This window comes from Hemitrygon akajei, chromosome 14 (assembly GCF_048418815.1).
Source record: "Hemitrygon akajei chromosome 14, sHemAka1.3, whole genome shotgun sequence".
NCBI lineage: Eukaryota > Metazoa > Chordata > Chondrichthyes > Myliobatiformes > Dasyatidae > Hemitrygon > Hemitrygon akajei.
The window spans coordinates 43843352-43858807 of NC_133137.1; the positions used below are offsets into that span (position 1 = coordinate 43843352).

The following is a 15456-nucleotide window of genomic DNA, read 5'->3' on the forward strand; positions in this document are numbered from 1 at the left end:
CATCAGGTTGGAGGCTACCCAGACGGAATATAGGGTGTTGTTCCTCCAGCCTGAGTGTGGCTTCATCTCGACAGTAGAGGAGGCCATGGATTGACGTATTGGAATGGGAATGGGACGTTGAATTAAAAACTTCCATCTGCTGTTTTCCAGCGCATTTTTCCAGATGACATAGATCCCACTGCAAGCCATGATATTCCTCCTCACTGTCCACTACACCCCCAATCTTAGTGTCATCCACAAATTTACTGATCCAGTTAACCACATGAATGTCCAGATCATTGGTACAGATGAAAAGCAATAAAGGATCCAGTACCGATCCTTGTGGTACTCCACTAGTCAGAAGCTCCAGTCAGAGAGGCAACAAGTTTTAAAATACTCTGGAAACAAATACAAAAGCAGATCTAGTGCCAGGCTATTTCTGTGGCAAGAGGTGTGTGTGTGTGTGTGTGTGTGTGTGTGTGTGTGTGTGTGTGTGTGTGTGTGTGTGTGTGTGTGTGTGTGTGTGTGTGTGTGTGTGTGTGTGTGTGTGTGTGTGTGTGTGTGTGTGTGTGTGTGTGTGTGTGTGTGAGAGAGAGAGAGATAGATATGGAGGGGGGGAGCAGAGAGCTGGTGTTTTGGGATGAATTACAACTTGCAGAGCAGTTGGAGGATACCGGGTGAGACAGCAGTGCTAGGGGAGGACCAAGGAGTTGGAGGAGACTGGGTGAGACAGATCAGGAGTAGGAGGAAGTTTGGAGGATGGAGTGAACGAGGGCCACCAGCACATCAATGGGAAGGATGAGGAAGAACTTTACCTGGCCCGGAAAGTTCACTGTGCTTTTCACCACAGTGGGCAAGTATCAGCCTCCCTCCATCAGATCAAGTCCCACTGAGACAGATAGCCCGCTCCTGAAAACCCTCACAGTCAACATCGACAGAGGAAGAAACACAGTATCTATCAGTGTCGGAGACAGGACGGATTGTGAGGAGGTCCCGACGGGAACATAAGACATAAGACAGAGCATTCCACAGATTCACTCCTCTCTGGATAAAAAAATACCTCCTTACCTCTGTTCAAAAAGGTCGCCCCTCAGTTCTGAGACTGTGCCCTCTAGTTCTGGATACCCCCACCTGAGGAAACATACTCTCCACATCCACCCGATCAATTTTCAACAGTCCTTGCAACATTTGGTAGATTTCAATGAGATCCCCTTGAATTCTTAAAAATTCCATCCTTTCTGAAATATGGGGTCCAAAACTGTTGACGATACTCCAAGTGCAGCCTGACTAGTGTTTTATAAAGGCTCAGTATTATCTCCTTGCTTTTATATTCTATTCCCCTTGAAATAAATGCCAACATTGCATTTACCTTCTTTACCACAGACTCAACCTGTAAATTAACCTTCTGGGAGTCTTGCACAAGGGTTCCTAAGTCCCTCTACACCTCTGATGTTTGAATCTTCTCCCCATTTGAAGAATAGTCTGCACTATTGTTCCTTTTACCAGAATGAATTATCATACATTTACCAACACTGTATTCAATCTGTCACTTTCTTGCCCATTCTTCCAATTTGTCTACGTCCTGCTGCAATCACATAGCTTCCTCAGCACTACCTACACCTTCACCTATCTTCGTATCATCCGCAAACTTTGCCACAAGCCATCAATTCCATTATCTAAATCATTGACAAACAATGTGAAAAGTAGCAGTCCCAATACTGTCCCCTGAGGAACAACACTAGTCATTTCTCTATAATGCAAAGTACACAGCAGTCCCTGATGTCCCTCTGGTATTTTAAAATATAATTGACTAATGAATTTTGAGAAGATGGTAACCTACAGATTCCCCATGGAACTACTTGCACCTGCTGGTGTGATGAATGTATCCCTGTGAATTCTACATTAAGCATTTGCCTCTGTCCCTGCTGCCAGGGCTTGTCCTGACATCATTAACAGTGCCATAGAGATCAAGGTCTTTTAGAAGTGACCTGGTGTCGGCTGCTCAGCCTGAGGGCAGTGCTGCTAATGAGTCTGGGGAGAGTTGGACCTCCAGCTGGCCACTCCTTCATTGGGATGAGATCATGGGCTTGGAATGTTAGGGCAGGAGCCTCTTCCCACAGTGTTGTCTGGTCATTTCAGTGGCTGGGACCAGTTTTCCTGAGAAGTGAATATCTACTCAGAAACACACTAAGACCCCCATTACCCTTGCCAGTCCAGAAGATCCACTTCCCGTCACCAAACCAACCCTGTCCCTGCACCAGTGAAGGTGCAGCTTCAACCACCCAACATTAACTGGGGTACAGGTTGCAGACGGCAACTTTTCTTAAACTGCACTCCAGAGAACCAGTGGTCAGTGGCAGCCTGGAGGGGAAGACCCAGCTCCTGGTTTCATTTTTGATAATGAACCCAGTCTGGTGTAAGGAGAGCGAGAGAACTTCTGTGGGGATTATCAGAATGGATGGGTTCGTAAGTTTCCAGATGATCCGAAGATTGGTGGTGTCGTGGAGAGAGTCAAAGATTGACAAAGAATACAATGTTGTAAGATCAGTTACAGATATGGGCAGAGATGGCAGATGGTACTGGGGCAAGAGCAAGTTTGGTGACAAGAAACAAGAGGAGAATAAAGTAGAGAGGAGAAGGGCTTTGTGTGGACTGAGAGTAGCAGAGATGGAAGACTTGGAGCAGGTTCTGAGTGAATGTTCTGGATGGAATAGACAAAGGAGGAGAAGTGTGAAAAGTCGGTCAGGATAAATGCAGCAAAGTGGAACTGTTAAAAGATTAAGGACAGTCACCAGCGGATAAACAGCCAGGCCCAAATCTAACATATCTAGGACTGTACAGAGAATGGAGGAAGCTGCAGTCCTCAGTACTCTCAGTGTCTGGCCACCAGAGTACAGTACAGTTAAAGAGGTTAAATGGGGAACCTAGTAATTAGCAGCAGTTCATGGGAAATGGAACACTATCCTAACGCAAAAGAAAGTTAAGAATACAGTGTGAATTTTTTTTTTAAAAAGTTGACAATGAACCTATTTTGCTGCAGGTTGCTGGTCTGTTATCGGCTTTGGTGGTGATGATTGTGACTCTGGCCATTGGATTCCTGTTAGCCCCTCTCCCCAAGGTGAGGAATCACACATAACTGCTTCCCACTGTTAATTACTCTATAGCATTGGCAGCATGATCAGCCCAACAGAAGCACTGGAAACTATGAAGTGACATAGCTCTTACCACAGAGGTCATTTGGCCCATCGAATCAATGCTGGCTCTCAGAATAATTCGGTCAGAACACACTTACTTCCCTGGAACCTGTTCTCTCTCACAGCACCACCCTTCCCCCAGTTTCTATCACTTAACCATACACAAAACAGCTAAGTACCTCACCAACCTGCCTTGGACATGTGGGATTGACATTGACCCAAGTCTCTGCCGCTGTGATTGACTTTGACCCCGGGTCTCTGACATTGTGAGGGATTGACATTGACCCCGGTCTCTGACACTGTGAGGGATTGACATTGACCCCAGTCTCTGCCGCTGTGATTGACATTGACCCCGGTTGCTGCCACTGTGATTGATATTGACCGCGGTTTCTGACACTGTGATTGACATTGACCCCGGTTTCTGACAATGTGACTGACATTGACCCCTGTTTCTGCAACAGTGATTGATATTGACCCCGGTTTCTGCCACTTTGATTGACATTGACTCCGGGACTCTGCCGCTGTGATTCATATTGACCCCGGTTTCTGACACTGTGATTGACATTGACCCCGGTTTCTGCTACTGTGATTGACATTGACCCCGGTTTCTGCCACTGTGAGAGATATTGACCCCAGGAATCTGCCGCTGTGATTGACATTGATCCCGGTTTCTGCCACTGTGATTGATATTGAACCCAGGTCTCTGCCGCTGTGATTGTCATTGACCCGGGTTTCTGCCACTGTGATTGACATTGACCCCGGTTTCTGCCACTGTGATTGACATTAAACCCGGTTTCTGCCACTGTGATTGATATTGACCCCTGGACTCTACCGCTGTGATTGACCTTGACCCCGGTTTCTGCCACTGTGATTGATATTGACCCCGGTTTCTGACACTGTGATTGACATTGACCCCGGTTTCTGACACTGTGATTGACCTTGACCCCGGTTTCTGCCACTGTGATTGATATTGACCCCGGTTTCTGACACTGTGATTGACATTGACCCCGGTTTCTGACAATGTGACTGACATTGCCCCCTGTTTCTGCCACTGTGATTGATATTGACCCCGGTTTCTGCCACTGTGATTGACATTAACCCCGGTTTCTGCCACTGTGATTGATATTGATCCCCAGACTCTGCTGCTGTTATTGACATTGACTCTGGGACTCTGCCGCTGTGATTGATATTGACCCCGGTTTCTGACACTGTGATTGACATTGACCCCGGTGTCTGCCGCTGTGCTTGACATTGACTCCGGGACTCTGCCGCTGTGATTGACATTGACGCCGGTTTCTGCCACTGTGATTGACATTGACCCTGGTTTCTGCCACTGCGATTGATATTGATCCCCAGACTCTGCTGCTGTTATTGACATTGACTCTGGGACTCTGCCGCTGTGATTGATATTGACCCCGGTTTCTGACACTGTGATTGACATTGACCCCGGTGTCTGCCGCTGTGCTTGACATTGACTCCGGGACTCTGCCGCTGTGATTGACATTGACGCCGGTTTCTGCCACTGTGATTGACATTGACCCTGGTTTCTGCCACTGTGATTGATATTGACCCTGGTTTCTGCCACTGTGATTGACATTGACGCCGGTTTCTGCCAAATTGATTGACATTGACCCTGGTTTCTGCCACTGTGATTGATATTGACCCTGGTTTCTGCCACTGTGATTGACATTGACGCCGGTTTCTGCCAAATTGATTGACATTGACCACGGTTTCTGCCACTGTGATTGATATTGACCCCGGTTTCTGCCACTGTGATTGACTTTGACCCCTGTTTCTGCCACTGCGATTGATATTGATCCCCAGACTCTGCTGCTGTAATTGACATTGACTCTGGGACTCTGCCGCTGTGATTGATATTGACCCCGGTTTCTGACACTGTGATTGACATTGACCCCGGTTTCTGCCGCTGTGCTTGACATTGACTCCGGGACTCTGCCGCTGTGATTGACATTGACGCCGGTTTCTGCCACTGTGATTGATATTGACCCTGGTTTCTGCCACTGTGATTGACATTGACCCCGGTTTCTGCCACTGTGATTGATATTGACCCCGGTTTCTGCCACTGTGATTGATATTGACCCCATGACTCTGCCACTGTGATTGACATTGACGCCGGTTTCTGCCACTGTGATTGACATTGACCCTGGTTTCTGCCACTGTGATTGACATTGACCCCGGTTTCTGCCACTGTGATTGACATTGACCCCGGTTTCTGCCACTGTGATTGACATTGACGCCGGTTTCTGCCACTGTGATTGACATTGACCCTGGTTTCTGCCACTGTGATTGATATTGATCCCAGTAGTTTGCCGCTGTGATTGACATTGACCCCGGTTGCTGCCACTGTGATTGATATTGACCCCAGGACTCTGACACTGTGAGGGATTGACATTGACCCAAGTCTCTGCCGCTGTGATTGACTTTGACCCCGGGTCTCTGACATTGTGAGGGATTGACATTGACCCCGGTCTCTGACACTGTGAGGGATTGACATTGACCCCAGTCTCTGCCGCTGTGATTGACATTGACCCCGGTTGCTGCCACTGTGATTGATATTGACCGCGGTTTCTGACACTGTGATTGACATTGACCCCGGTTTCTGCCACTTTGATTGACATTGACTCCGGGACTCTGCCGCTGTGATTCATATTGACCCCGGTTTCTGACACTGTGATTGACATTGACCCCGGTTTCTGCTACTGTGATTGACATTGACCCCGGTTTCTGCCACTGTGAGAGATATTGACCCCAGGAATCTGCCGCTGTGATTGACATTGATCGGGGTTTCTGCCACTGTGATTGATATTGAACCCAGGTCTCTGCCGCTGTGATTGTCATTGACCCGGGTTTCTGCCACTGTGATTGACATTGACCCCGGTTTCTGCCACTGTGATTGACATTAAACCCGGTTTCTGCCACTGTGATTGATATTGACCCCTGGACTCTACCGCTGTGATTGACCTTGACCCCGGTTTCTGCCACTGTGATTGATATTGACCCCGGTTTCTGACACTGTGATTGACATTGACCCCGGTTTCTGACAATGTGACTGACATTGACCCCTGTTTCTGCCACTGTGATTGATATTGACCCCGGTTTCTGACACTGTGATTGACATTGACCCCGGTTTCTGCCACTGTGATTGACATTGACTCCGGGACTCTGCCGCTGTGATTGATATTGACCCCGGTTTCTGACACTGTGATTGACATTGACCCCGGTTTCTACCACTGTGATTGATATTGACCCCAGGACTCTGTCGCTGTGATTGACATTGACCCCGGTTTCTGCCACTGTGATTGACATTAACCCCGGTTTCTGCCACTGTGATTGATATTGACCCCAGGACTCTACCGCTGTGATTGACCGTGACCCCTGTTTCTGCCACTGTGATTGATATTGACCCCAGGACTCTGCCGCTGTGATTGACATTGACCCCGGTTTCTGACAATGTGACTGACATTGACCCCTGTTTCTGCCACTGTGATTGATATTGACCCCGGTTTCTGCCACTGTGATTGACATTAACCCCGGTTTCTGCCACTGTGATTGATATTGACCCCAGGACTCTACCGCTGTGATTGACCGTGACCCCGGTTTCTGCCACTGTGATTGATATTGACCCCATGACTCTGCTGCTGTGATTGACATTGACCCCGGTTTCTGCCACTGTGATTGACTTTGACCCCTGTTTCTGCCACTGCGATTGATATTGATCCCCAGACTCTGCTGCTGTTATTGACATTGACTCTGGGACTCTGCCGCTGTGATTGACATTGACCCCGGTTTCTGCCACTGTGATTGATATTGACCCCATGACTCTGCCACTGTGATTGACATTGACGCCGGTTTCTGCCACTGTGATTGACATTGACCCTGGTTTCTGCCACTGTGATTGACATTGACCCCGGTTTCTGCCACTGTGATTGACATTGACCCCGGTTTCTGCCACTGTGATTGACATTGACGCCGGTTTCTGCCACTGTGATTGACATTGACCCTGGTTTCTGCCACTGTGATTGATATTGATCCCAGTAGTTTGCCGCTGTGATTGACATTGACCCCGGTTGCTGCCACTGTGATAGATATTGACCCCAGGACTCTGACACTGTGAGGGATTGACATTGACCCAAGTCTCTGCCGCTGTGATTGACTTTGACCCCGGGTCTCTGACATTGTGAGGGATTGACATTGACCCCGGTCTCTGACACTGTGAGGGATTGACATTGACCCCAGTCTCTGCCGCTGTGATTGACATTGACCCCGGTTGCTGCCACTGTGATTGATATTGACCGCGGTTTCTGACACTGTGATTGACATTGACCCCGGTTTCTGCCACTTTGATTGACATTGACTCCGGGACTCTGCCGCTGTGATTCATATTGACCCCGGTTTCTGACACTGTGATTGACATTGACCCCGGTTTCTGCTACTGTGATTGACATTGACCCCGGTTTCTGCCACTGTGAGAGATATTGACCCCAGGAATCTGCCGCTGTGATTGACATTGATCCCGGTTTCTGCCACTGTGATTGATATTGAACCCAGGTCTCTGCCGCTGTGATTGTCATTGACCCGGGTTTCTGCCACTGTGATTGACATTGACCCCGGTTTCTGCCACTGTGATTGACATTAAACCCGGTTTCTGCCACTGTGATTGATATTGACGCCTGGACTCTACCGCTGTGATTGACCTTGACCCCGGTTTCTGCCACTGTGATTGATATTGACCCCGGTTTCTGACACTGTGATTGACATTGACCCCGGTTTCTGACAATGTGACTGACATTGACCCCTGTTTCTGCCACTGTGATTGATATTGACCCCGGTTTCTGACACTGTGATTGACATTGACCCCGGTTTCTGCCACTGTGATTGACATTGACTCCGGGAATCTGTCGCTGTGATTGACATTGACCCCGGTTTCTGCCACTGTGATTGATATTGACCCCGGTTTCTGACACTGTGATTGACATTGACCCCGGTTTCTGCCACTGTGATTGACATTGACCCCAGGACTCTACCGCTGTGATTGACCGTGACCCCTGTTTCTGCCACTGTGATTGATATTGACCCCAGGACTCTGCCGCTGTGATTGACATTGACCCCGGTTTCTGTCAATGTGACTGACATTGACCCCTGTTTCTGCCACTGTGATTGATATTGACCCCAGTTTCTGCCACTGTGATTGACATTAACCCCGGTTTCTGCCACTGTGATTGATATTGACCCCATGACTCTGCTGCTGTGATTGACATTGACCCCGGTTTCTGCCACTGTGATTGACTTTGACCCCTGTTTCTGCCACTGCGATTGATATTGATCCCCAGACTCTGCTGCTGTTATTGACATTGACTCTGGGACTCTGCCGCTGTGATTGACATTGACCCCGGTTTCTGCCACTGTGATTGATATTGACCCCATGACTCTGCCACTGTGATTGACATTGACGCCGGTTTCTGCCACTGTGATTGACATTGACCCCGGTTTCTGCCACTGTGATTGACATTGACCCCGGTTTCTGCCACTGTGATTGACATTGACCCTGGTTGCTGCCACTGTGATAGATATTGACCCCAGGACTCTGCCGCTGTGATTGACATTGACCCTGGTTTCTGCCACTGTGATTGACATTGACCCCGGTTTCTGCCACTGTGATTGATATTGACCCCGGTTTCTGACACTGTGATTGACATTGACCCCGGTTTCTGCCACTGTGATTGACATTGACCCCAGGACTCTACCGCTGTGATTGACCGTGACCCCTGTTTCTGCCACTGTGATTGATATTGACCCCAGGACTCTGCCGCTGTGATTGACATTGACCCCGGTTTCTGTCAATGTGACTGACATTGACCCCTGTTTCTGCCACTGTGATTGATATTGACCCCAGTTTCTGCCACTGTGATTGACATTAACCCCGGTTTCTGCCACTGTGATTGATATTGACCCCAGGACTCTACCGCTGTGATTGACCGTGACCCCGGTTTCTGCCACTGTGATTGATATTGACCCCATGACTCTGCTGCTGTGATTGACATTGACCCCGGTTTCTGCCACTGTGATTGACATTGACTCCGGGACTCTGCCGCTGTGATTGATATTGACCCCGGTTTCTGACACTGTGATTGACATTGACCCCGGTTTCTACCACTTTGATTGATATTGACCCCAGGACTCTGTCGCTGTGATTGACATTGACCCCGGTTTCTGCCACTGTGATTGACATTAACCCCGGTTTCTGCCACTGTGATTGATATTGACCCCAGGACTCTACCGCTGTGATTGACCGTGACCCCTGTTTCTGCCACTGTGATTGATATTGACCCCGGTTTCTGACAATGTGACTGACATTGACCCCTGTTTCTGCCACTGTGATTGATATTGACCCCGGTTTCTGCCACTGTGATTGACATTAACCCCGGTTTCTGCCACTGTGATTGATATTGACCCCAGGACTCTACCGCTGTGATTGACCGTGACCCCGGTTTCTGCCACTGTGATTGATATTGACCCCATGACTCTGCTGCTGTGATTGACATTGACCCCGGTTTCTGCCACTGTGATTGACTTTGACCCCTGTTTCTGCCATTGCGATTGATATTGATCCCCAGACTCTGCTGCTGTTATTGACATTGACTCTGGGACTCTGCCGCTGTGATTGACATTGACCCCGGTTTCTGCCACTGTGATTGATATTGACCCCGGTTTCTGCCACTGTGATTGATATTGACCCCATGACTCTGCCACTGTGATTGACATTCTCTTTCAATCTTTTTATTAATATTTAAAATATTATGAATGAGATACAATTCAAATAATGGTAAGGGATTACAAATATATAGACTCCCATTATACATAAAGTATTACATAAACAATGAATAGAGCATAAGTAAGTTTCCCAAAACATCAACCGTATAGTATATATATGAACAAGGTAAGTTTAGATATTTCATAATATATAATATAAAAAAGAGAAAAAAAATCTATCTAAGGAAGTTAGCTAATCTACTAATCTAGTATCAAGAAAAAGAAAAAAAAAACAAAAAATAAAAAAAAATAAAAAAAACTTTTAAAAAGAGAGAAAAAAAAGGGCTGTTCATAGTATCTCACGAGTATACATAAACATCAATGACGTCAACTCCGATCCTCTCAACATACATACGATTAAGGCTGAAAAAAAACCAATAAGCCCGGCACAGGGCCATTACATCATATGAAAATATTGAATAAATGGTCTCCATATCTTTTCAAATTTAATAGAAGTATCAAATACAGCACTTCTAATTTTTTCTAAATTTAAACATTACATAGTTTGAGAAAGCCAATGAAATACCGTGGGAGGATTAATTTCCTTCCAATTCAACAGAATAGATCTTCTAGCCATCAAAGTGAGAAAAGCAATCATTCGACAGGCGGAAGGAGATAAGTGAAGTAAGTCCATCATCGGTAAACCAAAAATTGCGGTAATAGGATGGGGTTGTAAATCAATGTTCAATACCGCCGAAATAATATCAAAAATATCTTTCCAATATTTTCTCAAAAGTGGACATGACCAAAACATATGAGTTAAAGAAGCGATTTCTAAATGACATCTGTCACAAATAGGGTTTATATGAGAATAAAAATGAGCTAATTTATCCTTGGACATATGGGCCCTATGTACAACCTTAAATTGTAATAATGAATGTTTGGCACATATAGATGATGTATTAACTAATTTAAGAATTCTATCCCAATTCTCAATAGGAATAATAAGATTAAGTTCTCTTTCCCAATCATTTTTGGTCTTATCAAAGGGCACTGAACGTATCTTCATAATTATATTATAAAGTTTTGATATAAGCCCTTTTTGAAAAGGGTTTAGTTCAAACAAACTTTCCAAAGTATCTGAAGACAGAGAATTTGGGAACGAAGGAAGTACCGTACTTAAAAAATGCCTAACCTGTAAGTATCTAAAAAAATGAGATCTAGGCAAATTATATTTATTAGCTAGTTGCTCAAAGGACATAAAACAGTTGTCCAAAAATAAGTCGGAAAATCTTAATAATCCCTTAGTTTTCCAAGCCAAAAAAGCATGATCTATAATTGAGGGATGGAAAAAACAATTAGATACAATAGGACTATTTAACATGAATTGAGTCAATCCGAAAAATTTCCGAAATTGAAACCAGATACGTAAGGTATATTTAACTATCGGGTTGTCAATTCGCTTCGGCAATTTAGAAAGAGCAAAAGGGAGAGATGTCCCTAAGATAGAACCCAGAGCATAAGCAGAAACCGATTTGGTTTCCAAACTCACCCAATGAGGGCCAAAAGGACCATCCCATTCTTTCAACCAACATATCAAATATCTAATATTAACTGCCCAATAATAAAATCTGAAATTGGGTAATGCCAACCCACCATCCTTCTTTGTCTTCTGTAAGTATATTTTACCTAACCTGGGATTTTTATTCTGCCATATATATGAAGAAATTTTTGAATCAACATTAGTAAAAAAGGATTTCGGAATAAAAATTGGTACCGCTTGAAAAACATATAAAAATTTAGGTAAAATAACCATCTTAATAGCATTAATCCTACCTATCAGAGATAAAGATAATGGTGACCACTTAGTAAACAAACCTTTAATCTGATCAATTAAGGGTAAAAAATTAAACCGAAATAATTCTTTATGGTTTTTGGTAATTTTAATCCCTAAATAAGTAAAAGAATCGTTAGCTAATTTAAAAGGTAAAATACCATAATTTGGGACCTGTTTATTCAAAGGAAACAATTCACTCTTATTAAGATTTAACTTATACCCAGAAAACTCACTAAATTGAGCCAACAATGATAAGACTGCTGGAATAGATTTCTCAGGATTAGAGATGAATAATAATAAATCGTCTGCATATAAAGATACCTTATGAATATCTGTTCCACGATTAATACCCAAAATATCATGTGATTCTCTGATGGCAATTGCCAAAGGTTCTAAGGCGATGTTAAATAGTAATGGACTAAGAGGACAACCTTGTCTAGTGCCCCGAAATAAACGAAAAAATGGAGATCTTTGATTATTAGTAAACACCGAGGCTACTGGAGTTTGATATATCAGTTTAATCCAAGAAATGAAGGTCGGACTAAAATTAAACTTCTCCAACACATAAAATAAGTAGGGCCATTCAACTCTATCAAATGCTTTTTCCGCATCTAATGATATAACACATTCTGAAGTATTATGTGAAGGAGTATAAACAATATTCAATAATCTCCTAACATTGAAAAAAGAATAGCGATTTTTAATAAAACCGGTTTGATCTTCCGAAATAATTTGGGGTAATACCTTCTCCAACCTAGAAGCCAGCAACTTGGAAAAAATCTTAGAATCCACATTCAATAAAGATATTGGTCTGTAGGATGCACAATCAGTAGGGTCTTTATCTTTCTTCAGTATTAAAGAAATGGAAGCTCTATAAAAAGATTGTGGCAACTTCCCCAATCTAATTGCTTCTTCAAACACCTTGCATATCCAAGGAGATAGAGTATCAGAAAAACATTTAAAAAATTCTACTGTAAACCCATCTGGACCAGGTGCTTTCCCAGAGTTCATTGAGGAAATAACCCCTTTAATTTCCGCATCTGTAAACGGAGTATCTATTACTGAAATATCATCAGATGATAGTTTTGGAAAATTCAATTTCCCGAGAAAATCACACATGGTATTATGATCCTGAGGGAATTCAGATTTATACAGGGAGTTATAAAAGTCTTGAAAAGACTTATTTATGTCATCATGGTTAACTGTCAAATCCCCATTCTGCTGTCGAACCTTAGTAATCTGGCGTTTAACTGAAACATTCTTCAGCTGACTAGCTAACAGTTTTCCTGATTTATCACTATGTAACCATATATAACCATATAACAATCACAGCACGGAAACAGGCCATTCCGGCCCTCCTAGTCCGTGCCGAACTCTTAATCTCACCTAGTCCCACCTACCCGCACTCAGCCCATAACCCTCCACTCCTTTCCTATCCATATACCTATCCAATTTTACCTTAAATGACACAACTGATCTGGCCTCTACTACTTCTACAGGAAGCTCATTCCACACAGCTATCACTCTCTGAGTAAAGAAATACCCCCTCGTGTTTCCCTTAAACTTTTGCCCCCTAACTCTCAAATCATGTCCTCTCGTTTGAATCTCCCCTACTCTCAATGGAGACAGCCTATTCACGTCAACTCTATCTATCCCTCTCAACATTTTAAATACCTCGATCAAATCCCCCCTCAACCTTCTACGCTCCAATGAATAGAGACCTAACTTGTTCAACCTTTCTCTGTAACTTAAGTGCTGAAACCCTGGTAACATCCTAGTAAATCGTCTCTGCACTCTCTCTAATTTATTGATATCTTTCCTATAATTCGGTGACCAGAACTGTACACAATATTCCAAATTTGGCCTTACCAATGCCTTGTACAATTTTAACATTACATCCCAACTTCTGTACTCAATGCTCTGATTTATAAAGGCCAGCGTTCCAAAAGCCTTCTTCACCACCCTATCTACATGAGACTCCACCTTCAGGGAACTATGCACTGTTATTCCTAGATCTCTCTGTTCCACTGCATTCCTCAATGCCCTACCATTTACCCTGTATGTTCTATTTGGATTATTCCTGCCAAAATGTAGAACCTCACACTTCTCAGCATTAAACTCCATCTGCCAACGTTCAGCCCATTCTTCTAACCGGCATAAATCTCCCTGCAAGCTTTGAAAACCCACCTCATTATCCACAACACCTCCTACCTTAGTATCATCAGCATACTTACTAATCCAATTTACCACCCCATCATCCAGATCATTTATGTATATTACAAACAACATTGGGCCCAAAACAGATCCCTGAGGCACCCCGCTAGTCACCGGCCTCCATCCCGATAAACAATTTTCCACCACTACTCTCTGGCATCTCCCATCTAGCCACTGTTGAATCCATTTTATTACTCCAGCACTAATACCTAACGACTGAACCTTCTTAACTAACCTTCCATGTGGAACTTTGTCAAAGGTTTTCATTAATTGATTTTCTATCGGAGATGTAAGTAATAAACTATGTTCCATTTGAAGTTCAACCCTTTGTTTATAAAGTTCCATGCTAGGAGTAGTCGAATATTTCTTGTCAATCTCTTTAATTTTATCAACCAGTAAAAGAGTTTCCTTCTTAATACGTTTTCTCAGACCAGCAGAATACGAGATAATCTGTCCACGTATATACGCTTTTAAAGTGTCCCAAAGTGTTCCGCATGTGATATCCTCCGTGGAATTAGTTGAAAAGAAGAAATCAATCTGTTCCTTCATAAATTTAATAAAGTCCGGTTCTTGCAATAAGGTAGAGTCAAATCGCCATTGTCTAGCATTTAAAGCTGTATCCGTAAAATTAATAGAAAGTTTTAAAGGAGCATGGTCAGAAATAGCTATAATATCATAATTACAACCAATTACCGATGGAATAAAACAAGAGTCAATAAAAAAATAATCAATTCTCGAATAGGAGTGATAAACATGTGAGAAAAAAGAAAACTCTTTGTCATTAGGATGACGAAATCTCCAAATATCAAAAACTCCATTATCAGTCAAAAAGGAGTTAATACAAGTGGCCGACTTATTGGGTAGAGTCTGAATAGTTGTAGATTTGTCCATCAAAGGAATTAAACAACAATTAAAGTCACCACCCATTATTAATTTATATTCATTTAAATTAGGTAAAGAAGTAAATAAGGACTTAAAAAAGTCAGGACAATCCACATTTGGGGCATAAACATTAACCATAGCAACCTTTTTATTACCGAGTAAACCCGTAATTAACAAAAATCTACCATTCGGATCCGAAAGAATATCGTGTTGAACAAATGTAATAGAGGAGTCAATAAAAATTGAAACTCCCTTAACTTTGGCATTCGAATTCGAATGATATTGTTGACCCCGCCAAGACCTAAAAAAGCGATATTTGTCCTCCTTCCTCACATGAGTTTCTTGTACAAAAATAATATGAGCATTAAGTCTTTGGAATACTTTGAAAATCTTCTTTCGTTTAATCGGATGGTTTAATCCATTAGTATTCCAAGACACAAAGTTAATGGTTTGAACCATGTTTCCAAAGTCATCCCTTTGGTATATAAAGGGTTAACCATGTTATAAACTCATGCATCCGGAAGAGGGACAAAAATAAAGAGCGGACCCGGAAGTGACGACATCGTAGACATATTTGTA

General features: G+C 43.6%; 1 protein-coding gene across 1 annotated transcript in view; it reads left to right on the plus strand.

Annotated features, from left to right (window-relative positions):
* LOC140738181 (chloride anion exchanger-like) overlaps positions 1-15456 on the plus strand; it is a 160833-nt gene that overhangs the window by 54682 nt on the left and 90695 nt on the right. The window contains exon 11 of the mRNA XM_073065298.1: positions 3020-3097. Coding sequence (XP_072921399.1) covers positions 3020-3097 — 78 coding nt within the window. The remainder of the gene's footprint in view (positions 1-3019; positions 3098-15456) is intronic.